The following is a 26879-nucleotide window of genomic DNA, read 5'->3' as shown; positions in this document are numbered from 1 at the left end:
CTCTACCTCAACAATACAGGTATGTCTAGTCTTAATCTCAACCTAATACGACCTCTCTACCTCAACAACACAGGTATGTCAAGTCTTAATCTCAACCTAATACGACCTCTCTACCTCAACAACACAGGTATGTCTAGTCTTAATCTCAACCTAATACGACCTCTCTACCTCAACAACAACACAGGTATGTCTAGTCTTAATCTCGACCTAATACGACCTCTCTACCTCAACAGCACAGGTATGTCTAGACTTAATTTAAATCTAATACGACCTCTCTACCTCAACAACACAGGTATATGTCTAGACTTAATTTAAATCTAATACGACCTCTCTACCTCAACAACACAGGTATGTCTAGTCTTAATCTCAACCTAATACGACCTCTCTACCTCAATAACACAGGTATGTCTAGTCTTAATCTCAACCTAATACGACCTCTCTACCTCAACAATACAGGTATGTCTAATCTAAATCTCAACCTAATACGACCTCTCTACCTCAACAACACAGGTATATGTCTAGTCTTAACTTAAACAAATAGCAGTATCTTAGTTATTTTTATTGAGATACATGTATTTGTTATGAGAGAAAAACATCTATAGATGTTATACAGAATTAACTTTATAGTTTGTAGTTACTTTGTGTGATATTGTTCACCAGTGCTATCCTATATTCTGACTTATGTTTTATTTAGGGGCACATCAAACCCAGAATTCCACTAATAACTCCAGTCAAAGTCATCAACAGGCCAGTGGACTGGGACTGGCCAATCAACTCGGCTCTCTACCTCAACTGCTGACCACGGGAGCACAGGGGCAGATCTTAGCTGTCGGTCCTCAGGTAATGTACCATATATCATTATTAATGACAGATTGTCTGAGCCAATAACTCTCAAACCATTAATGATATCTTGATGTTATTTACCTATTGTCATTAACTTTCGATGAAAGGACCGCTGTTGCTGAATGATTAAGATGTCCCAACACTTTGTCACTAGCCCTCCCCCTCTGGGTTGCGAGTTCGAAACTTACGTGGGGCAGTTGCCTGTTACTGACCGTAGGCTGGTTGTTTTTCTGCAGGTAATCCGGCTTTCTTCTACCTTCAAAACCAGGCACATCCTTAAATGACCCTGGCTTCTAATAGGACGTTAAACAAAATAAACCATAAACAATTCAGATAAAACTATTGTCAAATACTTGAGATTAACCTATTTCCATAAGCTTTAAATAGAGCTTTTGTCTTATACTTCAGATAAACATTTCATCATAAAATTTAGATAAACCTATTGTCATATTATAATATTTCTGGATAAAGTTATTGTACTTCAGATAAATCTAAAAAAAAATCTATTGCTATAAACTTCTGATAAACATTTTGTCATAAACTTGAGATAAACCTATTGTTATATACTTCAGATAAAAGTATTGTCATATATACTTTAGATAAACCTATTGCCATATATTCCAAATGAAGTTATGGTCATATATTTCAGATAAACATATAATTATTATTATCATATACTTCTAATAAAACCTGTATCAGATAAAACAGCAATGTTTTACTTCCTAATGCCTGGGCAGTAATATAACAACATAAACAGCATCGATATCACATACCGTATTTGACCTAATAAGGGCGCAGGGCACGGGTAATTGACAGTGGGGGTGCCCTTATTAAGATTAGTTATTCTGAAGTTATATGAAACAGACTATACCTTATAGCAGAATACCCAAGGTTGTGGAAACGGTAAAATATTCAGTCATAAAAATATTCCAGATGAAGATATCTATTCATTATCATATATTAAGCTTAAACATCACTTGAATACTCCTGTAAACTTGTAAACCATGCCAGCTGATCTTTAGACCAGAGAACGTGTGTTCCACCATTTATGTTCAAATGGAACTCTTTTGTGTTCTATTTATAGAAACAGGTGATTTCCCAGATCATATCAGACATCGTTTTCTTTGACCTAATAATTGATTTACAATGTCTTTTACTAGCTTTCTTTTCTGAACAAAAGTTATTTATCAACAAGAATGAAGTCTTTACTTTATCTTCAAATAAAGATGGTAAGTTATTATTTGTATGTGTGTTTAGTTATGTCATCTGTAGCCTGTAGGAATACACAAAATGTGGCGAAAACATGTGTTCAAGTTACTTAATTTACTGAAGAAAATTGAACACATAAAGTAGCAAAATATTTCACATGAATTATTACTTTTGAACACCATTTTGACACCATTTTGACACTCAGTCAAAGATTTATTTCCTTGAAAAAAGGTAGGGGTGCCCTTATTAGGTCAAATACGGTATACACATTATCAGAGACAAACATTGAATCCATTTATATTCATGTTTAGTGAAGATGATTATTTAATTCATTATATGACCATGCAGTAAAATCATTAACATTTAAGATCGAAAATCAATAATGCCATTCCTCGTGTTGCCTTGGCGATGACATCAGTAGTCTGAAGTGAAGGGATATCGACAGCTCATTAGATCATTATCATAATACATAATATTCCAGCAGAATTTACATATTAGTTTTATAATAACACAATATACAATACAATGCTTGTATTTGGAAAGACTTATTTTATGTATAACATTGTTTATATAATGTTAAATAATTACATTCAGTATCTTCCATAAATAAAATGACATAAGAAATAAGACATTCACAACATGGTAGTACCGTATTTATCCACAAATTAGACATTCAAAATATGGCAGTACTGTATTTACCTACAAATTAGCAACTGTCCACAAATAATCCTCTCTTAAATTAAACAGAATCTTCCAAAAAAATTTAAACAGTAAACAAGATGTGTTCCACAAATAATCTCTCTCGAATTTCACAACTAAAATTTGCCCTAAGGGAGAGCTCGAGGGTTTATTTGGGCAAAGATACAGTATTAACAGATTGTGACCTTTATGTTGGATTTTATTTTTCTCTATTGTACAGGTAATAAACCCACTGTCCTTGACGCAGCCTACCCTCGCTTCCTCAGCTAACAGTTCACTCACCCAAGTCTCCCAGACCAACGGCCAGCTAACTGCCAATCACAGCACCACCTCTACACACCACACAGCAATTCGCCACGCCCACACCAACAGCCAGCCAACGGTAGCGCCGGTGGTGTCCTCGCCACCCAGACTGCCAACACAGGTTCTCACCCCCACCGTCACCTCTGATGTCCTGCCCCCAAACGTCAGCCAGCTGCTTCCAAGTGAGTAGAATAATGTGTGACTCTCATGTCCTACCACACTGATTTTGTGTGTATATAGTTTTTATGTCCCACCATTTTATTGGGGAGGGGAGGGGGGACAATCAAGTTTTACCCATGTCAGTCCATCTGTCTGATCATATTTTGAGAAACCCTCAATATATAGATTTTGTTTAAGTTCACACCATGGAATCATAACATTGAGTTCTTCACCTGATCATATTCCAATGGTCATCAGTCAGCGTCACATTTTACGAATTCTGCAATAAAAAAGCCTTTTGTATTATATATTTCATAAATTTTCTACAGATGTGGTAAATACTCAATCCATAGTATCTATGTATGTCTGAACAGATTCTGCTCGTTATCAGTCGAGGTTAAAGGTCACATTTGTCCACTTTAGATAAATGCATATGTGTATCAAACTGTTTAAAAATCAAGTAGGGAAATGCCAAATGCTGAATTGACTTCGCATAATATATTTTTACTGTAGTTGCTTTGTTAGCTCATCGGTTACGAGTAACCGAGATAATGCTGTCACGTCGGGGTCGGCGACCCACCCCAAAACTTTAAAGTTTTTGGGGTCAGTTTTTGGAAAGCTTGTAAGTCCAAAAGTATGCACCTCATGCCCTTCTAATTTGGTGTATATATTCATTAGAGGTCTATTAGTGATGTTATGGCAAAATCATGCAGAAAAAAAATTGTGATTTTTTCGCATTTTACCATTTTGTTGACACAAAAACCCACTTTAAAGTTTTTGGGGTCAGTTTTCGGAAAGCTTGTAGGTCCACACCCTTCTTATTTGGTTTATACATCCATTAGAGGTCTAGAAGCGATATTATGTGACATACAATTTCAAAATGACATGCTTATACATGCATAAAAAATGAATGCATAGTGTGATTGCTGCCACCGGTGAGCTTTCGCAATCATTGATTGCACTTGTTTTTGTCATGTATTAATAGAACCATGAAATTATTGGGACAACATACAAATTAATCACAGGGATAGGGTCTAATTCAGGGCACTGAAATAAAATTTCCTGAATAACATTATATATAGGTGGGCTTGTTACCAGACATGAGCTAATTGCTGGATGAATATGGTATCCATAGATACCTGTGAAAACAAAGATACTTATTTTCACACGTAAAAATCCTGTTTTCACATGTATTCAGGGGCATTAATTTCTTGCAGACATTTTTTTGGTTTTGACACAAATTTCCACATTAAGATAAAGTTTGAAATTAATATTTTAAGTATTGTTACCTGTAGATTCCTGGTTTAGAGTTTAGATTTACTGTGTGTATTGTGCATTCTGACTTGTAGATTTTTTATGAAATCGTATAATATTTTATCGATCTGAACCTTATCTTTAAGTTAACCTTTCAGACACAGTAGGTAATTCAACAGAGAGCACCACCGTTGATGGAATCAATCTCGATGAAATCAAAGAATTTGCCAAACAATTTAAGATCCGGAGACTGTCTTTGGGGCTTACGCAAACACAAGTAGGTCAGGCACTCAGTGCAACGGAAGGACCTGCTTACAGTCAGTCCGCTATCTGTAGGTAAGTCATATACAGCCACTTATACTGTGTCCTTCATTTGTTGGTTTATTTGCTGGGCTAATCATCCCATGAACATCCTAGGCCATTTTGAGGTGATTCTCTGTGTAGTAGCTGGTGGCTACCTCACTGAACAGCATAAGGAGGCTTGTCACATGCTATCTAGAAAAACTGAGATAAAGTGTTCTTATCAAGGACACAACCACCATGGCATAAGACAGTCCATGATTTCTGCTTCCTGATCAGGTCCATAAGTTTCTTGTTCTACTTCATGAGTTATCATGTCCCATATAGACTACCACAAGTGGCATTTGAAGAAGGCTATCTAAACTAGTGTTACGTATTAACCCCATTCACAGCCTTTAGGTGTAATTTTCCTATTTCCACCATTAATTAGATGTATTTTCATTTGTTTTTCAGATTTGAGAAATTAGACATAACACCAAAAAGTGCTCAGAAGATTAAGCCTGTATTAGAGCGATGGATGCTTGAGGCAGAAGAACGTTATAAGAATGGTGTGTCCAATCTTACTGACTTTATAGGCAGCGAACCATCAAAGAAACGCAAACGGAGAACGTCTTTCACCCCACAGGCACTGGAGGTTCTCAACCAGTTCTTCGAGAGGAATACACATCCTTCAGGTAACACGGAATTTTATGTAATTCTGCATTTCGAAGAAGAATTGGTCCAAACAATTGTGTTGTGTTATGTCTCCACCTTAAAATTTGGGGGGGCATATAGTGTTACCCATGTCCGTCCCGTCCTGTGGCTTTGCAATGCATCATGTCCTTTCCCGATGCAATGTAACTAGGTAATCTCAGGAGTGTCAAGTGGCAGTAGGGGCATTTATGTCTTACGGACATTTTCTAGTTTTAATTTTGTCCCAGTAAGATTAAGAAAACTCCCTGGTTTGCATTAAAATCAAATTACTTTTTCTTTTGAACTTGCTTGACATTATTAATTTCCACCCCAATCTTGGTAAGGGTTAATGCTTGACAATATTCATAAAAACTTTATAGCATTGTTTGTGAACTGAATGGGTCAATATGTTATGGATGTCCATGAAATTTCTGTAATAATGAAAAATTTCTTTAACTTAATATGGAACTTGTTTTTATTGTTTCAGGTGCAGAAATGACAGAACTGTCAGAAAAGTTGAACTATGACCGAGAAGTGATTCGCGTGTGGTTCTGCAACAAACGACAAGCGTTAAAAAACACCATTAAAAAACTCAAACAGGAGACACCCTGACATAGGGTTTGGTCTCTGCAAATTTGATTGGTCAAATCATGGTCAGTCTCTTCTTTCCCAGGATTTGATTGGCCAAATGAACTTAGGTCAACCAATGTTCTCTAAGAAGAATAGAAGAGTTTCATTGGCTATTTCAATAAGTCAATCACCTTTACAAAAAAGGATTTGATTGGCCAATGTGTCCGAGGATTTGATTGGTTGGATTTACAGAGCCTTTGCATTGATAGGATCATCCAAAAATTTCAGTTCAGTTTCAGGGATAAATGCAGCTAAAGGTGTGTGACCCAGTGTAGGGGATATGAGTCAAAGCTTAGGTTCCGTGCTTTTGCATCATTTATATATAGATATACAGTTGTCTTGTATCCTCACCTTCCTCATCATTGGTATCATCATCATCAACTTCATCATTATCATCATTTGTTAGACACGTTGTTCCAGTGTTTTCATTTTCTGATCAGGGTCCACTGTTAAAATCTAATTATATATCTTTACTTAAAGTTGTGTGTTAAATAATGACTAAAAATAATGATCAATATGATAGATATGACCACAATTTAATCATGTCAAAAAAAACAAAAAAGGAAATCCATTCTGTTCACTTATAAGATGTTATATTCCATCTTCACTGTATGGAAAGATATTGACCAATCCTCAAAGTAAAACTATTTTCAGTCTGATAATGACACAATTTAACAGTTATCTCCCTTGAATCAATTCATTCTATAGTTATGCAAGGTAGTTTTTTTTTTTATATCCGAAAGGAAAAAAACACAATTGATGAACATTAAATGCACCTTAAACCTGTTTAAGACAGATGTGACTAAAATTCCTTTAGTTATATCATCATTGACCTGTATTTCCTACGGACAGGGCATGATGTGATAAGAGGAAATACGTTCATTATTTAATCTTGTAATCTAAGTTTGGAATAATTATAGGAAAATGGAAGAAAATTAAGTTCTTACAGTTCTCTGCAAACTAGATTGTTCAAGCGAAATATTAAAAATATTTCCAGTAAGGTTTTTTTTATTATTGTTATCCTTAGAAATATTTTTGAAGTTTATAGAAATAGATCTCATTCGATCAAATAATTAACAAAAATTGATATGATGCCTAGATACAAGTCTTGGCTGACCATTACTGTGTCAGAATATATATATTGTAATCATTTGATAAATAAGAATTTATCTTCTACACAGAAACATATTTTGAGCATAAGTTTAGATGGAACCCACTACAATGACAGAAATATTGTACATACTATGTATAGTATAAATTCTAATGTAGAACTATGCTGGCTTATTCTGTGTACTTCACTCCAGCTCCCGAATGATGTCTCATGTAGAAATGTTCATCATAATATAAGAAATAATTTAAAGGTCAAAAATTTGTATTTCAAATTGTGTTTTTGAAAGAAATATAAATTTCTACATGTGTTAAATTTTTCATTATTAACCTCAACTTCGCTCTCCAAGGGTGTTCAATATGATACTCTCCTTTCCACAATGAAAAGGAGATTATCTTATTGAACACCCTTGGCTAGCGAAGTTGTATTAAGCACTATGAATCTGATAAAAATGCACCAACTTAAATACATATTTGGTTGCACATTTTTGTATTTTTTTATTATTGATAATTTCGACCACAAGTTCCATATTACACAATTTTTTGTATGCTGTTAAATCTCTTTAGATGTTACAGGAAAGCGTTTTAGTTTTTCTTGTGCATTAAGCCATAGGATAGTTGCAATATCACATCTGAGAGTTCTTTCCCAGCCTCTCTTTTATTTTTTATTTTTTATTGTTGTTTGGGCGGCATAGTAATCCTACACTAATGAATTGTTGAAATAAAATTTGTTGTTATCTTATTTTCATTCAGAGCATATGTAATGTGAACTTGTGCAATATAAACTTTCTCTTCCTTTTGTGATTAAACCACCAAAATTTGTTCTATCTTACATGTTATCATGTTAAAGTTTGATGTTACTGAGCACATCATAATCCTGACAATATGTTTTTCTAAAACTCAGTCATCTTACGTAAAATCTCCAAAGTATTTCTTTTTTTTATATTTTAATAGCATGGAGTGAACAAAGCACCTATGACAAAGGCAAGTGTTGGATAAATATAATTGAAACACGAGGAATTACTTTCATATCAATCGATGGACAATGGAATTATGGTGATACAAAATGTATTGATGAATTTTAAAGTAACAAAACTTTATTCTTTAACCACTAATTGCCACAAATTTTATTTTGATGACATTTTTATTTGTTTGATAATGTTCATTGCTTTGCAAATTTTGTTAGTAAAAATTGCTGTTTGTTTTTAACCATATTGGGCTTCCGCTGTTTTCTTCATTACGTTTTTTCCCTCTTATATGTTTGGGTTTTTTTTGTTTTTTGTTTTGTTTTTGTTCATTCTATGTCATTTTCTTTTTAATATATTCTGTCATGCATTTATTTTTATCATCTGATAATTATTATTATTACTGTGAAAGTAAAAAATGCTGGAATTTGCTGTTCTTTCACAATTTGGATCTGTGAAAAATTAAAAACTATTAATTACACATCAGAAGTATTAATGAAAAAACAAACCTTATTTCACTGAATATGAATTTCCTGTACATATATAAAAATAGTACCTCGATGAAAATTAATTTTACATTAATGAGAATTGAAAAACTTATTGTGATTTTAGTTGTGAAAGCAGTTATTGTGATATTTGTTAATCCTCAACTTGTCAATCTTGCATATAGTGGATTCTTAAAATGTAATTGATATAATAATTTAAAAAAACGCAGAATAGAACAAGTCTTTTTAAGGCCAAGTGACAGGATTTTAGCAGTGGTCTTCACTGTATTGTACAAAAGGACAAACATAGGATCATTGTTATTTCAACTTGATCCTGGTGAAACTTTTGTGATGCCAGAATTCAAGTCCCATTTATTTGCTTTATATCCTGTTAAAATATTTGATAATATTTATCATGAATGGAAAATATTGATATGAGACTGGAAACTAACATTTGTTTAAAGGGATGTAAGGTTCACATTTCCCATTTAGTGGACCAATCCATTGCATTTATCTTTAGGGGGAGACAGGAGGTTGAATCTGTTGTGAGGAGAAATGATCTGTTAATATTTGTTATAGATTTACGTTAAGTGTGTGTATTTTAGCTTTATAATTTTTTAAAGAATATTATAAGATATATATATAAAATAACTTTTTATTGATAATTCACCATTGTATATATTCCTGTTTATTTATTGATAGATAATGTGTTAGATAATGTGTTGTAAAGTATTATTTATTTTCTAGGTACAATATGGAAGTAGATTTCCTAACGATATTAATATCATCTTGATGGTGAAATTTGATAAGAATTGATTAAGACTTGTGTAGTATTTATTGATGTTTATTAAAAGGATATGTGTGACACTTACATAAGTTGATATCAACAAGTTGTAGTAATATGTTACGTACAATTGATGTTGCCTCACAGATTTCATTGTTATTGAATTCGTCGAAAGGACAAATAACTATCCAAACAGTGCAGTTGCCTCCCTTTCATACAATATCTTTGTATAGACAAGGCCACTTACACGAATCTCTTAAAATGATAATTGAAAAATTAATCATTTGCTGAGATGACAGAACGCTGTAATATTGCATATCAAGCCTGTTGATAATAATATTATCCTGTTACAGTATGTATATCTGAATCATGTAGGCCTGAAACCTGTGACTAAATCACCTGTAATCTGGTTTAAATAGTACTTTCAAGGACACTCCCCCAGTCAGTTATGTTAAGTTAAAGGGTCACCTGTCTGACCAAGTGGGTTTTCCCGGAGTACCCTGGTTTCCTCCCGCGCTAAGACCCCCCACACGGGTTTTCCCCGAGTACCCTTCTTTCCTCCCGCGCTAAGACCCCCCACACTGTTACTCCAGGCCAGCAATGATGTAAAATAAATAACCCCTCAGAAACTATCACAGATTTGGACTAGTGCTGGAATTAAAAGCTATACATCTGTCTTCGAAGAGTTTCTGAATATTTGAACAACATTGATGTAAATGCAGTTAACAAGAAAATGAAACAGATATTTTTTTAATTTCTTGTTATCTCTATGACAGAAAACTCAAACTACCAGAGGATATTGTTTTAGGTGAACCATAAAGATTGGCCTCCAAAGATGAGAACTCATACAGGCCAACAACATGTTTAGATTTATTTGTTTATCGTTGATTTGTTCTGTGAAATTATATAAGTGTCCCATGTGACTTTTCTGTGTGAATTGAAATACAGAAATTATTTTGTTTAAATTTGGTTTGATCCTCATATTTTTTGAAAATGCCAATTATTCAGGAAGGGAGGTAACTCGTCCAGTTAGTAGAAGTATTTACCAAATTTGACAAAGATGGAATACTTTTGTTAGTGTACATTAATACACTTAACTTTTTTTGTGCAATGAGCAGATAACCTGCGTGAAAATTACTGCCATTTTATTTGTTAAACATTGAAAGGAAGTTCAGGTTGTTGATATTTGTGAGGTTTGTCCCGTTTTCATTGAAGTCCATTTTACATGTTAAGCGTTGTCACTTCAACAAATGTGTTTGGACTGTTGGCTTACTGATTTACTACATTATCCCTACATTAAGCATACTTGCCAAATTTTAGGAATTTCAATGAAGGAGATAACTCTGGTTCAGTTCGTCATGCCTAAGAAAAGTACATTTATAGCACTGCATTTGACGGAGTAATACATTCGATGTTTGTGAATGCTACTCGTTCTTATGGACTTGCTGGATTTAAATGAACAATAAAAATGTTGGGTTTTTTTCTGATAATTTTCGTCTAAATGAAAAGTTGTCAAATGAACAATAAAAATGTTTCTTTTTGATAGTTTTTCTGAATGAAGAGTTGTCAAGTATACTTTAAAGGAGCACCCTTCTGAGTGAAGGGAGATTACTCTGCAATACATACAATTTTATTGCATGCCGGGACTTGGCACAAATTTAAACCCATGTCTATATATGTATTGTATGAATGTTTAAACATTTGTATTTAATGGTATGTAATTAGTGACAAGTCCCTGCGATTTTAAGGATCTAAAATGTCATTTGTTGATGGTTTCTGTATACATGAACAATGTGTATATTAAGTGCTGATTATTAATGCTGTTTGAAATGTAGGTATTTTGCTTTAAAAAGATTGTGTTTTGGAGCACTGTCTCTTGAAATGTGTTGTTGATTTAGACAATAACAATGCTGGTAGTGACTGTGTCATCATTGTTTACATTGTAGACATCTTTATTTGCTTACTTTTTCTAACACAAAATGAAGAAGATATCAAAACATAGAGAACAAAATCTATAGGTTGTGCAAATGTTTAGTTGCAAGAAAATCATTTTAAAATGAGAATATTTTTATAGTGTCTTGCTTCATTTAATAATGTCACTGTCAATTCTTCTGTCTTTGGCTTAAACACCCTGTTTATTTGAGCAAACCTGGCAATCTCCAGTACAAAACTTTAGTCTCAAAAATAAGAGATTTTGAAAATATAATCCATTATTTTCACTTAATATAATATGGTTTACCATTAAAACTGGGTTGATTATTCAGTTCATAAGATCTTTAAGTCATATGATATTTTAATTTACGTAACAAAAACAATTCCAGTTTTGACTTCTTGACGGGACTGCAGGCGGAACAGGCAGGTCTGATCTAAGGGAGATAACTCTTTTTTTTTTATAAAAGCTCTAAAGAGGAACTCTTCTGTGTGATTACATCTGCTGCTATTTAATTTATATCTATAATGCAAGGTATCCAGACAATTGATAATCTATATGGAAATGTCTAGTCATTCCAGTGCTGTACTCACAAGATTTGGGATCAAAGGAAATCATGTTACACTCAACAAGCTCATCAGATTCATGATAGTGTAAATGTCGCATCAGATCATTCATTTATAGAAAGAAATGGACATTTCATTCCATGTGAAATATGAGGGCATTTTTATCTTCATTAGAGTAGTACTATCCATGTTTCTTCAGATTAGCCTTTGATATGTAATAATATGTCAAGATTTTTGAAAAATAATGAGTCTGAAGAAGCTTGGTAAATGTTTGTTTATCATTAATTTATAAAGAAGTATATATATGTATAATTAATTCTTCTAGGCAGCCCTGTCTTCTTGTTGTTTTATTTGTTGGTATGTTTACTATTTATTTTGTATTTTAGAATTGAACAATTGTATTTGTGTATGTCAACGAACGATCTTTTACAATACATATTCTTTATTACTGCTTCTTATATCTCTTGAAAAGATCTTTAAAAAAAACTGTCGCTAGCCACTTTAGTTTAGACAAAAAGGGACCAATTCCCAAGTCCCTGTGCCCTACAGAATCAACCTTCATGTTCCTGTGTTATGAAAGGACAAGTTGTATGAATACATCTACTAAAGACCCTGTGTCATGATAAATAAATGGCATGTGTACTTCTACTCAAGTCCCTGTGTCACGACAGGACATGTGGTATATGTATTTCTACATAATTTCCTATGTCATGGTAGAGTCCCTGTGTTATCTTAACGAAAGTGCATGCATACTGACATTTCGCACTCCTTTTTGTGACGTTCTGTTATATTTGGAAGGGAGATAACTCTTTCATTCTTTGGCTTCTTATGTTTTTATTTTTAATGATGCGCTTGCTTTTTTACATTAAGGTGCTATAACTTGTCACAGAGTATTGGATGTTTCAGTGTTTGTGAATTTCATCGTTCGTGTATTATATGTTATTGAAAACATAATAAAATATGTCAAATATAGATTTGTCATGTGGTTATTTTCTCCAATTTGTACTATCACTGCTCCCAAAATACAAAAAAGACAAAATCTTGATGAGAGGCTCCAGAATTTTCACAAGAAATCAATTTTAGTAACTTTCATTTTGTAACTCTTCTCAAAAGGACCGTGATGATAGTTTCCACTATATGGTACCGTAAGAGGCTAAATCGGATACAAAATGTGACAATATTTCGGAATTCATGATGCATCTGTAGCACATGTCCTTCAGAGGTGACAATTTCTTTTTTAACATACTTTGTGAACCTGTTCACCTGAGCTTCTTCCACTGAGGAACCAAAAGACAGATAATCATGTTTGAACATTAGTTTGCTGAAATGGAAACTTCCAATGTCATAGGGGTCAGATTTTCTTGAACCTCTAAAAAGTCTTCTGCAAAACTAAAATGATCTTGCCTCTATGGCGGTAACAAATGCGAAATGAAGCAGTTATACCTCACTTTCACTTACACTGATGTGATTTGACTAAACGTTACCACCTGATATATATACAATAACAGATATTTCCCGAAAATGCCGCACGAGGGTGATAACACTTCGCTGACCCCATTATGACGTCATGATGTCATAGATCTTCCTGATGATCAGTGGAACAGTATACTTGACAGAGATCTTGTTAAGGTCAATATGAATTCTGATGAAATGATTGCAAAAGTTAAAACATGTTTTAACAAAATTTACAATAAAGAAAATACGCGTCCAACAAGTGCAATCTAATTGAAATCTAGATGGTCATTCTCACTACGTTACATAAAACTCTACATGGTCATTCTCACTACGTTACATAAATATGTAGTGAGAATGGCCATCTAGATTTTAATTAGATTGCCGACAAGTGCTTCTACAAGTTTACTATTCAAAGGATTTACACCTTATATCGCTAGATGTGTAGTAAACTTCGATGTTGATGTTGAAAAAAAGTTTAATTTTAGCTCACGAGGCCCAACGGGTCGATGAGATTATACTATGACACAGCATCCGTCTTCCATCAATCGTCCGTCAACATTTGCTTCAAAATGCTACTAGTCACAAAGTACTGAATGGATTTAAATCAAATTTGGTCAGAAAGATCCTTGGGAGAAGGGAAACAGATTTTGCATAAATGGTGATTTTGCCTACCTTAGGACCAGAGGGGTTGGCCTAATAGGGGAATGGATTTTGATGAAATTTGGTCTGAAGCAGTATTGGGCAAAAGAGATCTAATGTTGTATAAAAGGAAGTTGTGGCTCCCTTGGGGCTGTAGGGCTGGATTCCAATAGGGGAAAATGAGGCCAATCCTTTAAATCGCTGCTAGTATTGAACAATTTAATGGATTTTACTGAAATTTAGCCAGGAGAATTATTGGGCGAAACATATCTAATGTTGTATAAACGGAGGGTATAGCCCCCTTGGGGCCGGAGAGAGGGGATCTTATGGGAAAGGGGGGGGGGGGGGGCAGAAAAATAGTCATAATGAAACTTAAAAATTTTTGACATGATTGCTGAAATATCTAGGTGAGCGATGCAAGCCCTATCGGCCTTTTGTTTATGTATTTGTTGATTAAATAATCATGCAAATTTATATTTGTTCAGTTTTGTTCAGTTTTGTTCGATATTATAAAACAATAATGATCCTCTATGCCGGGATTCATCTAGATTTGTCTCCCTGGGCAGGGCTTTTTTTCCGAGGGCGAAGACAATTCAGGATATGGATCCCACAGAGGGTCACAACTGTATAATAATTAATGCCATTATGGCCGAATTGGTTGAAGTATCATGACATCCAAAGAATTTAATATCACATTTCCTCGATAAGATCGTTTTCTTAAATTCGATAATGGTTTCCTAAGGAATTTTTTAAGTTAAGATGTTAACTTAAGTTTGGGATCGTTGATGAAACTAGAAACTGAATGTTTTACAATGGGATTTGATATGAGGTTGCTTCACATTTTGACATTTCCTATGAAACTTTACACAGATGAGCATTTTGGAACAAGAGGCAAAACATTTACAAAATGAAAAAGATATCGTGGGGAAAAGACGAAATAAAATATGTATAACACGAGTCAATGTAAATACAAATATTGTTCCTATTTCCGATCACTTTCCTCTCTTCAGAAAGTCAACTGAGTTCAGCATCATGTATCAAAATATACACCCCGCCCTTCCCCGGTAGGTATATCTAAAACCAACTTTCCTGTTTTGATCTGTCTTGGCAGCAGATCTACAGATTAACCTACTCTGGGAGAGAATCCCTATCTGTTGATTACTCGCTGTAAAAACCCCGAGGCGATAATCTGACCAGTGATGTTGTTTACTTTCTTTCGTTGGGGGTCAATTTGGCGCCTCCCTGTATTGACTCAGATAATCTCTCGCTCTCCGGAGTATAACCGATTATCCTCAGTCAAATGACCTTCCCTCACCTCGTGTCAGCACTAAGGCTCTGAAGCTGTGAAGATTGATATCAAGTCAATTGACAGTAGGTGTCAATCAACGGTAAGCGCCATTGACGATTATATATTCAGCTAAGAAATCAGCATTTCAACCTCTGTACAACGTGTATCAATTTCACATATCTCTCCAATATAAAAATTGAGCTCGTAATATTTGAATGTTTAACTCTCTGTGAAGGTTTTCAAATCCCGAGCAATATCATCTGAATTTCATTATCTTCTTGAAACAATAAAGTCAGATGCGTTTGATACTTGTTGATATAACTGGTGGTTCCATTGTCATGTTTGATACTTGTTGATATACCTGGTGGTTCCATTGTCATGTTTGATACTTGTTGATATACCTGATGGTTCCATTGTCATGTTTGATACTTGTTGATATACCTGGTGGTTCCAGAAAAAGACAGAGATGAGGGACAGAATGAAAAGTAAATATGTTAATGCCAGTTAATTTAAAGAGAGAGAGAGAGAGAGAGAGAGAGAGAGAGAGAGAGAGAGAGAGAGAGAGAGAGAGAGAGAGAGAGAGAGATGACCTAAAATCGATTACTGGATTTAATAAAATTTTGAACATATTGAAAAATATAGCCATTTTGTTCATCAGATAGTTTAGGAGAACCCCAGAGAATAACATTAAGAGTCACATTACAATAGCGGGAGAGATTATCAAATAAAGTTTCACGCTCTCTTCTGTATAATATACAATCAAAAAAATAATGATACAAGTTTTCACACTCATTACCACATGCACAGGTTGTATCATTAATTATATTTACTCTATACAAATCATAGTTTAAGCTACTACAAACATGTCTTAACCTTGTGTGTAAAACATTTAATTTTCTATTTTCAGTTAGATAATAAATAGGTAGTATATCACGATTGTTTTCTATTTTGGATTTAAATCTACTAATGGATGGCTGTTCTCTGATATCAATAGGTAAATTATTCCATAACCTAACAGAAGATGGGATAAAGGATTCATAAGAAGTAGACAATCGAAAATTTGGAACGGTATAGTTTTCTTTATTTCTAACATTATACGAATTACGTTCCATTGTCATGTTTGATACTTGTTGATATACCTGGTGGTTCCATTGTCTTGTTTGTACCTGGTGGTTCCGTTGTCATGTTTGATACTTGTTGATATACTGGTGGTTCCGTTGTCATGTTTGATATATCTGGTGGTTCCATTGGCATGTTTGATATTTGTTGATATACCTGGTGGTTCTGTTGTCATGTTTGATACTTGTTGATATACCTGGTGGTTCCATTGTCATGTTTGATACTTGTTGATATACCTGATGGTTCCGCTGTCATGTTTGATATACCTGGTGGTTCCGTTGTCATGTTTGATATCCCTGGTGGTTCCATTGGCATGTTTGATGTACCTGGTGGTTCTGTTGTCATGTTTGATATACCCGGTGGTTCCGTTGGCATGTTTGATATACCTGGTGGTTCCATTTGCATGTTTGATATACCTGGTGGTTCCGTTGTCATGTTTGATATCCCTGGTGGTTCCGTTGTCATGTTTGATATCCCTGGTGGTTCTGTTGTCATGTTTGATATGTGTTGATATACTGGTGGTTCCGTTGTCATGTTTGATATACCTGGTGGTTCTGTTGTCATGTTTGGTATACCCGGTGGTTCCGTTGTCATGTTTGATATACCTGGTGGTTCCGTTATCATGTTTGATATACCTGGTGGTTCCGTTGTCATGTTTGATATACCTGGTGGTTCCGTTATCATGTTTGATATCCCTGGTGGTTCCATTGGCATGTTTGATGTACCTGGTGGTTCTGTTGTCATGTTTGATATACCCGGTGGTTCCGTTGGCATGTTTGATATACCTGGTGGTTCCATTTGCATGTTTGATATACCTGGTGGTTCCGTTGTCATGTTTGATATCCCTGGTGGTTCCGTTGGCATGTTTGATATACCTGGTGGTTCCATTTGCATGTTTGATATACCTGGTGGTTCCGTTGTCATGTTTGATATCCCTGGTGGTTCCGTTGTCATGTTTGATATCCCTGGTGGTTCTGTTGTCATGTTTGATATGTGTTGATATACTGGTGGTTCCGTTGTCATGTTTGATATACCTGGTGGTTCTGTTGTCATGTTTGGTATACCTGGTGGTTCTGTTGTCATGTTTGATATGTGTTGATATACTGGTGGTTCCGTTGTCATGTTTGATATACCTGGTGGTTCCGTTGTCATGTTTGATATACCTGGTGGTTCCGTTATCATGTTTGATATACCTGGTGGTTCCATTGTCATGTTTGATGCTTGTTGATATACCTGGTGGTTCCGTTGTCATGTTTGATATACCTGGTGGTTCTGATGTCATGTTTGATATACCTGGTGGTTCCGTTGTCATGTTTGATACTTGTTGATATACTGGTGCTTCCATTGTCATATTTGATACTTGTTAATATACCTGGTGGTTCCATTGTCATGTTTGATACTTGTTGATATACCTGGTGGTTCCGTTGTCACTACCGTAGCTCTCCTTTTGATAACGGCTGTTTGCTTTGGTGGGACATTTTGAGACGAGGTCTCCTTACAGTTGTTTGTAACTACCTCACCTCGGTGAAACCCAAACGGATAGAGAGCGTCGAACCACGGCCCTCGGAGGTCACATTGTCGGCGCTCTAACCGACTCAGCTATTACGGCCCCAGATTACATGGCTGATGTCGTTGATGCAGCGGGAGGTGCCTACTCTTCCGGAACACCTGGTCTTGGTCTTCTTGTACATTTTCGAGGGTCTTCGTGTAAAATCGAAAAAGGAAAAAAAAGACAACAACTTATGTATGTATTCTCTTCAAATGTTCAAGTGTAAAGTCAACGGTCAAATACTCTTACTAGTCCTAATAGCACTCTAATACTGAGCCCGAGTTTCCTCTGGCCCTGGCACCATGTCTGGTGTAGGTCAGACATGACGTCAGGGCCAGAGGAAACTCGGGCTATCTCATACTGAAAGTAGTCTGAGGGACGAATGATGTTTGATCCATCTCGCCCTTATTCATGAAATACTGTTGTTGGGGCGTTTGACGATACGAGTTTGTTGTCACTGGTGTCATTATGCCATACACCAAATCCGTCCCATTCTTGATTCCTTTGAATATGTTATCACAAAATCGGGGTTCTGTTGGTACCGCTTTACAGATGGTACGAGTTGATTAGCCTGGAAAGTCTTTGGGACCAGTTTTGATTTTTGTGCGACATTTTTGTAATATTTAAAGTAAAGATGTTTGCCTTATTCTTGGTGACATGTTTCTGTCTGTCGCCAATCAAATGGCTAGCAACGGGCATTCGATTTCGGTAACCACAATAGTTCAGTCGGTAGAGTATGGAGCCAGTTATTTTCGTATACGTTGTTTTGCGTAAAAGCGTCAAACCCTATGCAGTGGTTTTAACTCAGCTTAGATTCATGTTAGTTTTTACGCGATTTTAAGTGCATCGCGATTACATTCTAATGCTGAGTATATACGTCAATAAAAAAAGTAAAATTATGATAGCTGTTTTGTACTTTAAATATCACGAATTGCCGTATTTAACCATTTATATTACTAGGTATTTTCATATCAATTTATCACTAACATAGTTATATTGGTGTATATTATTTTCCTCGAGTTGTCATTAATCAATTTTGAGATCGAGTATCTAGATGTGCCTGAAAGTGCTTAGCTAGGTATTAGTTGCAAATCAGACAAGAGGTTTGTAAATGTGTAGTACGTATATAAGCATTAAGTGTTTCTAGATAGTTTTAATTGATCTAATTTTTAACTTATATATTTTGATTTTGACATGTTATGTTTCTGTAATATAGAACTTTGTACGAAATAGTCCAAGATTTCAAAGTCAGCATGCCTTTTTATTTATGGTACGAGTCTCAAAAACGGAACCCGTAAACTATCTAAAAACAAGCGTTTCCTGTAGAACCGTGCTATACAGTTTGTGTAAGCATCCACAATGATTTGTTTTGTCAGAGAAAGAATTGTCGGTCTCTGATTCTTCAGGGGCCGCGATAGATCAGTCTGTTAGAGCGCCGATCACGTGACCTCAGGCGAATATCCGAGGTGCGTGGTTCGACGCTCCCTACCCGTGGAGGTTTGTGTTTCTCGTGAAGCTGAGAGGCGGTGCAGTCGTAGTTGTGTCCATGGTCAAGACACCTTACCTTAATTGCTGTCGATGGCATGCGACGGGACTCCTGTAGGTTGTTCAATGAGGTAGTCACCAACTACTACAATGAAACCTCAACTCAAAATGACCTTTGTTGTTCACGGGGCGATAAACCCAGCAAACAAACAAAAGTCTCTGGTCTCGTTGGAAGTTATGATGGCTAATGATGGAAGATGCGCACGCATCTCACGTGATCCCTAGGTACCACTCAGGTACCTTGGTCACTTAGGCTATTAAAATCAAACTTTATTTTATATATAATTATTGGAAACTATTTGTTTTAACTTCATTGATGTTTCATCATTTGACCCAACTAGAACAAAATTGGTGTAAAGACAGTATGAGATATGGGGCTTTATACCAAAACCTGTGTATAGTGGTCTTTTACGAAGTTTTTTCCATCAAAAACAAAGTACGTGCACATCTACAAAGTTTACAAGGAGTAGTCCGGACAAGATCTGTCTAATCAAGGGTCTTCTATTGGTAACCATGGCAACCGAATTAATGTTTTCCAAAATAGTAACAATTGTGTTTGCTATCCCACAAAATCCTTATATACTAATTTTCAGTAGTATAATTGGACAATATCTCAATTTTGACCAATAACAAGCCTCTTATTATGTTTCCATAGAAACAGTTCTTGGATCACGTGATGTGTCAAGTTTTAGGCATTGATAACGTACACCACGTAACCAAATTCGGATATAATTGATCAAATGACTAATGAGCTACTGGCCATTACACAAAACCTGTGTAAAGTGACCGGTTACTATGGCAACTGAAAATTACGAAATAGAAACTTGCATGCACATTTAAACATGATCCCGAACATTCCTGTGTAGTTTCGTTGAAATTATTCAAATAGTTTAGAGGGAGTACATCACGGTCCGCATAATAGTTTTTCTACAGACGGACAGACAGACAGACAGACAGACAGACGGACAGACAGACATTCTTCCGTGGTATTAATATCACAAATCATCTTCGGACAATCGTAAACAACACGTTGCGATGGGCATTCGAGGGAGCTGATTTCCGAGGATTGCCGGAAATTTCCCTGAGATGTATCGATTGAGTCTTCGGAGTGAAAAATTTGTCCTTTCGACAATCGTTGCTCTATAGAGCAGTAATGTTGGACATGCTTTTCGACATAATCTATAACAGATACGAAAGACATGACATCATGAGATATCTGACGTGGACTAGGTGTCTTACTCGAGATATCCGAGTCGATATACATGTATATCACCCCATGTGTCTTACTCGAGATATCCGAGGCGATAATATCACCCATGTGTCTTACTCGAGGTATCCTAGGCGGTATATCGAGCGCGATATTTCTGATGTTCTTCACATGACTAGTGACGGGATAAATAGAATAGTTTACTCCCTTGGAGGTGAGACGGAAATCTCAACCCGAGGGGGAAGATTCTTAAGTTGCCAAACATGAGGTTTGCCGAGTGTTTGGCAGCTTAACTATCTTACCCCGAGTGCTTGAGATTCCCCTGTCTCAATTCCATGGGGATGAATGATTATTTTTCTCTTACCCTGTTTACCCTCTTATGTATCCAATATTGACGTTACATCAATGCAAGGAAATGTTGACGTCATTTTATTGTCGCCGTGATGTCATGATATTGTTGACGTGACGAAATGCAATTGTTGAGCACGTGCAAAGGCCTTTTCTCTAGGGCGGTGTATATACAATAACCAATGAAATCATAAGTTTATAATTATTATAGGTCTACATGTTATATGCGTAGGGCGTAACATTTGTACCTGCTGCCCCCATTGCATGATCGTAAGAGGCGACTAAATTTGGGATCTAATCTTTTCTCTTCTTTCTGAACAACTTTCTTCTTCCTAATGTCCCGCTTTACAATACCTCACTTTTGGCCTAAGTTGAGCGTTCGCCCCTGTGAGGAAGGCTTTGGGTTCTGTCGCCCTAGCCGAGACATACCAGAGTCTTTAAAAATGGTAGTTGCTACTCCTGCTTAGCGCTCAGCATATTTGGAGTGGAACGACTGCATGGTTTGTCCGTTGCCAGTATAATGTGACCTGGTGGGGTGTCCTGCTGGGTTTCGTCGGTAGTATGCTTCAGTGAGATAGCACTATAAATCGACAAAAGTTCCGAACGATCACAAGGAGACTTAACACGCACATACTGCAGCCTCCCAAAACACACATACGCACTCACCACAGGCATGCAATTTGCACGCACGGGAGGGCGTCCTTAAATGACCTCAGCTGTTGATAGGACGTTAGACAAATAAAACAAACCAAACCCAACCAAATGTTATATAGACCTATATTTATACATACATACATGTCCTTTTTGTGTCATTATATTATCTCATAAGCAGTATTACATATAAGAAATTATGCTTAATTTAAACATGGAGCAATACAATAATAATAACAGTGATATAAAAAAAAAGCATATAATAGTCTACGTAATATATATCTGAGGTAATTCTTTGTTCTAATGTATTAGTAATACATCTATTTTTTCCAAGATTTGCTTACATTTGACAAAATCTAAACATTGCATATGTTAAAAAGGCCTTACTCGCGGAGGATTAATACAGCTTAGCATGCGATATGACGTCACTCACAATAGCAGCACAGGACCTAGCAGCTACCTTTATCATATTGCCAATACCGTGAATTTGGAAATTTTCGTGAACATTTCTGAAAATTAAATATCGAGCGATAAAGCAACCGACATGTACCTTCTTTAAGATGTGCATGTGAATTAAAACCAATTATTTACATGACAGAATTTGTCGGGGTGCAACTAATTATTATTAGTTGAATTTAAATTTGAAGGGTAAATAGAGAAGCTCAAACAAATGGAAGGTGACAATAGCTTAAACTATGTAAAATTTTAGTGTTGTATATAAATATACACCACAACAACCTATTATTGTTTTCAATCGATCATAATTACTTTTTGTAGGAGTATCTTTAATATATTCTGACAGCGAAACTGGGATGGGTGGGCTGAATATCTTTGATCTTCCACCGCGGCTGGTAAGAAGGTATAAGTACTCTCGTTGAGTTTGTCAGTTGATCCATCGCCAGAGAGCTAATTATCACCATTTACGTCGTTGGCGGTGGCGGTAAGTCAGATCAAGATATATTACTCTGCTATTATGTCCTAATTAGACACAATCGCCTTCTTACTCCCTCGTTAAATGATTAGAATCTGCTCACCTGTCCAAAACAATGTTACCACCGACCGTCTTGTCAAGCGCTCTGCATCACAGAATGCTCTTCTTATTGCCGTTTGCGTCAATAAACGAAAACTTATCTGCTGTAAATAATCACGGAAGTTCGCCGTAACTTCTGTAATATCTTCAACGACGCAATATTTGAGTAATATTTATGTGAGTTGTATAACTAATGTTGTCTGGGTCTCGGTACAACAACTTACTAACACCAGATGACAAGCGAGCTGTTAATTTCTAGACAGCGTCTTGGATCTTGGCTGCGCCGCTACCACGAATTTAGTTTATCGTTATTTACCCTTCAAATGGTTCTTAAAAATCTTAACGCCAGTTTCACGGAATGTCACAGCATCTTTTGTTCACAGTTGATTATTTACACTGAATAAATAAATCAATAAAATAAATAAATAAAATCAATGACACAGTGTTATAATTGTTCCAGTCATCTTTCTTAATATTAGACATAAAGTACAAAATCCTCCTCGTCTGTAATAAATCACCACCTTTAGGACGTTCCAGGCTAGCCATGAAAGGTGACGCGGGTTGAAGACGTTGAACATCATTAACTGTATGACCATTGATTACTGAGACAGCGCGAACAGCATTTTTTCCCCTGTGATTTTGTTTGGTCCTGTTTATATCTAAGAAATGGTTAGCTTCCTTCACCAGAGCGATCCCCTCTAGGAACAGCGATAGAAAACGGTACTGTATAAAAGAAGTAAACAGTATTTGGTGGTCGAAACAACCGTAGATATCTATAGTAGGCAAAGAGCATTTGGAGGGTTAAACAAATGTAAGTCTCTACAATAAGCAAAGAAACAAAGAGTATTTTGAGGGTGAAACAACTGTAGGTCTCTACAATAAACAAGGAGCATTTGGAGGGTGAAATAACTGTTGGTCAATATAGCAAGCAAAGATTATTTGGAGGGTGAAACAACTGTAGGTCTCTATAGCGAGCAAGATTATTTGGAAGTTGAAACAACTATATGATCTCTTTAACAAGTAAGCATTATTTGGAGGGCGAAATAACTGTATGATCTTTATAGTAAGTAAAAAGTATTTGGAGGACGAAATAACAGTTTTATCTCTAAAGTACATCAAAGTATTTGAAGGGCGAAACAACTGTATGACATCTATAGTAGTTAAAAAGTATTTTGAAGACGAAACAACTGTATGATCTCTTTAGTATGTAAAGGGTATTTTTTTCATTTAAGGTAGGCTGTACACGAAGAAAGCAATATATTGGGACGCCTTTCATAGACCTCGTCTAACTGGAAAACAATACTATTATGTTTGGAACACTACTTAGGAATTGTCGCACAGTTCAGATCGTACACATGTTCTTAACGTGCTTTGGAAATCCAATATTGAAAATTTATTATTTATTGAAATTATGAATCTTATGCACCTACTCATCCAGATTTATTTGTTTCTTCTTCCTCTTCTTCTATTTTCTTTTCTTGTCGCATCCTATGATCACTAACAACACTGATTATGAGAAGGAGGTCTAAACAGTGTATGGTCCATTTCAATTCATTTAATCTCGACTGTATCTAGCTCCCAGTTTATTTGGAAATTACTCGTGTCTTGTGTACAATACTTTGTAACTGGCGCGCTCTAATGTACGGTTCATACCTTATAATCATAGAAGAAAAGAATCATTTTCTCCGAAAAAGGCAAGTAGTGAAATCTACCAAAACAATTGCTATCTTAATTAAAAAGTTGTACTCTGAGATACGACTTTGGAGTCCAACTTTACTCTTAAAAACCTCCTAGTGGCTATTTTTTTAACGTTAGTGAGTATCTTACATGTAAGAAAAACAAACACATGTAGGTGTGTATTTAATAATAGTTAGTAAGTAAATATTATTTGGAACACAACATAAATACCACTGATTTTACTTTCATCCATATCTCAGCTAGTTTGTGTAGTTGTTATATTTATAACTTACAACAAGCTTGTTATTTAAGGCTATTTTGTCCTTTATTGTAATCAATTCTTTTTCAGTTTAAAGCACTCTACTTTCAGTTTAAAGTCCTCTTACTTTATTTTATCTATCTATTTTTGCGTTACAAAATTGTGAAAAAATAGGAAAGTATTAGTTCAACTATGTAAAGAAAATTATCATTGGAAAAAATAAAGAGTTAATACTAGTATAAAATTGCTAAAAATAACTAGTAATCGACGGGTAGAATACAGAAGAAAGTTAGTGTGACAGTCTTCAATATCAAAACATTATTGAGATGTCGCCCAATATAATACAAATGTACTAATGAAGTAGTGTTTTCATCTTGCACTATGGTGACCTTGTGGTTATTGCTAACACCATGCTACGTACACCACTGTTGGATATGTGGTAATCACACACTGGACAGCAAAGCGTAATTGGAACTTGACATACAAGATCTTATCACAGACCTGAAAAATACTCATAGGCCCTCTACAGCAATACTACGAACGCGTGGTCAAATTTTATTTCACCTCGATGGAGGAGACCTAAGCTGACCTCTTTGGACTATGAATGGCTGCAGCACAGGCTACGATATTTGTTCGTGTAAGGTTTGTATTAAAGAACTGTGGTACGGAGTGACAGCGTTTCTCGGCTATCAAGTATGAAAAATCATTTTACTTCTTGTAACGAGAAGCTGTGAATCATTTGTAGTCATAACAAGAAAAATATCCATCTCATTTAGTGTGTATTTACCCCCCATTCTCGCCTATCCGACCCATCAATCAGTCTAAACATCCAGATTGCACTGTCTACCGCCAACGAAGGTCTTACACTACCTGGCAGGCATCCAGAAGAGGAGTACGTAAACTAGAGTGTATGAGATTGCACGCACTCGCACGAGCCTGCCACGCGACCCAGCCAGACATGCGACGTACCTCTGTGGACTAACATCGCCTGTTGTCTTAATTCTGGGTCTTTGACCCTGAACCTCAAATAAGGCGATAATTTAAAGGTATCTCCCGAAACATTTTTTCTAGACAGGGCGAGATTAATTCGATTGAATAAACTATCTATTCATAGATTTATTAGAATTTCCGCTGATAATTACGTACATTAAAAACGAAGCTGGGTTTCTGATATATATTGGGCGGGATAGGCTTAAAATTAGGCCCAATGGAAAGCCATGATTTATATGGTGTGATACCGCCTCTGTATCGTGTGATTCTCAACAGGATCACAGGTCTTAACAACCATGGGCGTGTTCTCTCATGCCGTGCATCTGTAAAATTATAGATATGATAAAAACAAATACTTGCAGAATATCACTAGATACATGCAAGTTTCGTACTCAAGAAACCCAACATTAGCAATAGATGAGGAAAACAAAATTATAGGAGGCGATTCTTCTACCAATATGTGTAACACCGCGATAAAATACTACAGAAATTGTAAACGAAACAAAATGATTCCGGTAATATATATTATTTATTAAGATGTAACCCAGTATTTTTTCATTTCGTTCAAACATTCCATCTTCCATTTCCATAAAGGTAACAAATAAAAACGTAAGTGATTTATTATCATGTATCAATCAATATACATTCCTTATTTACAATGTACTTGAACATCAGGATTCATTCTGGAATATATTCTTCTCTTGGAGAACGTGACATTATTTGTATTTTACCAATATTTACATGAGGGTTGTCACCAGTGACGAAAATTCGACCGCCTTCCTGAACAAATGATCATTTTTACCATATTTATTTTTCATTTACGGTCGCCGTGTAAATTTTTCCATCGATTTTAAATAAAAGAAATTCTATTTTTATCCACGTGAATTTGAGTATTAAGTGTATCGCCTATAAATAAGTTGTTCATGTCTTCCTCTACGGATTTCTCCTAGTCGGTACCAAAACCCCGTGAAGGAGCGGGGAAAGAATATGTCCAACATATCTCTATGCATGTCTTAAGAGGCGTGCTATTGTGCTCCCATCCCAGCAGGTCGAGGGGTGGTTTCTCAATTGTGTTCGGTTTAGGAGATAGTGGAGTGACCCAAGAATAAAGCCTACTGTTATGCAGCTGCATATTAATCGTTCAGGGCGACAAAATGCGGGCCTCTGTAAAATCTACAGGACATTATAGAGGCTAAAATACCATTTGCTACCCCCA

At 35.7% G+C, this 26879-nt stretch overlaps 1 protein-coding gene across 5 annotated transcripts in view; it reads left to right on the top strand.

Annotated features, from left to right (window-relative positions):
- Window positions 1-12878, top strand: part of LOC117343137 (POU domain, class 6, transcription factor 1-like) — a 68364-nt gene extending 55486 nt beyond the window's left edge. For 4 of the 5 annotated variants that reach the window (XM_033905457.1, XM_033905453.1, XM_033905455.1 and 1 more), the window contains 5 exons: window positions 695-840; window positions 2972-3236; window positions 4614-4803; window positions 5221-5441; window positions 5927-12878. In XM_033905457.1, the coding sequence (XP_033761348.1) occupies window positions 695-840; window positions 2972-3236; window positions 4614-4803; window positions 5221-5441; window positions 5927-6051 (947 nt within the window). In that variant the 3' untranslated portion in view covers window positions 6052-12878. The remainder of the gene's footprint in view (window positions 1-694; window positions 841-2971; window positions 3237-4613; window positions 4804-5220; window positions 5442-5926) is intronic. The other variant, XM_033905456.1, reaches the window with a different exon arrangement.
- The last annotated feature ends 14001 nt before the right edge of the window (window positions 12879-26879 follow it).

The sequence above is a fragment of the Pecten maximus genome, chromosome 15, assembly GCF_902652985.1.
Source record: "Pecten maximus chromosome 15, xPecMax1.1, whole genome shotgun sequence".
NCBI lineage: Eukaryota > Metazoa > Mollusca > Bivalvia > Pectinida > Pectinidae > Pecten > Pecten maximus.
Note: the sequence above shows the minus strand (reverse complement) of the source record. Positions and strands in the feature narration are given on the sequence as shown.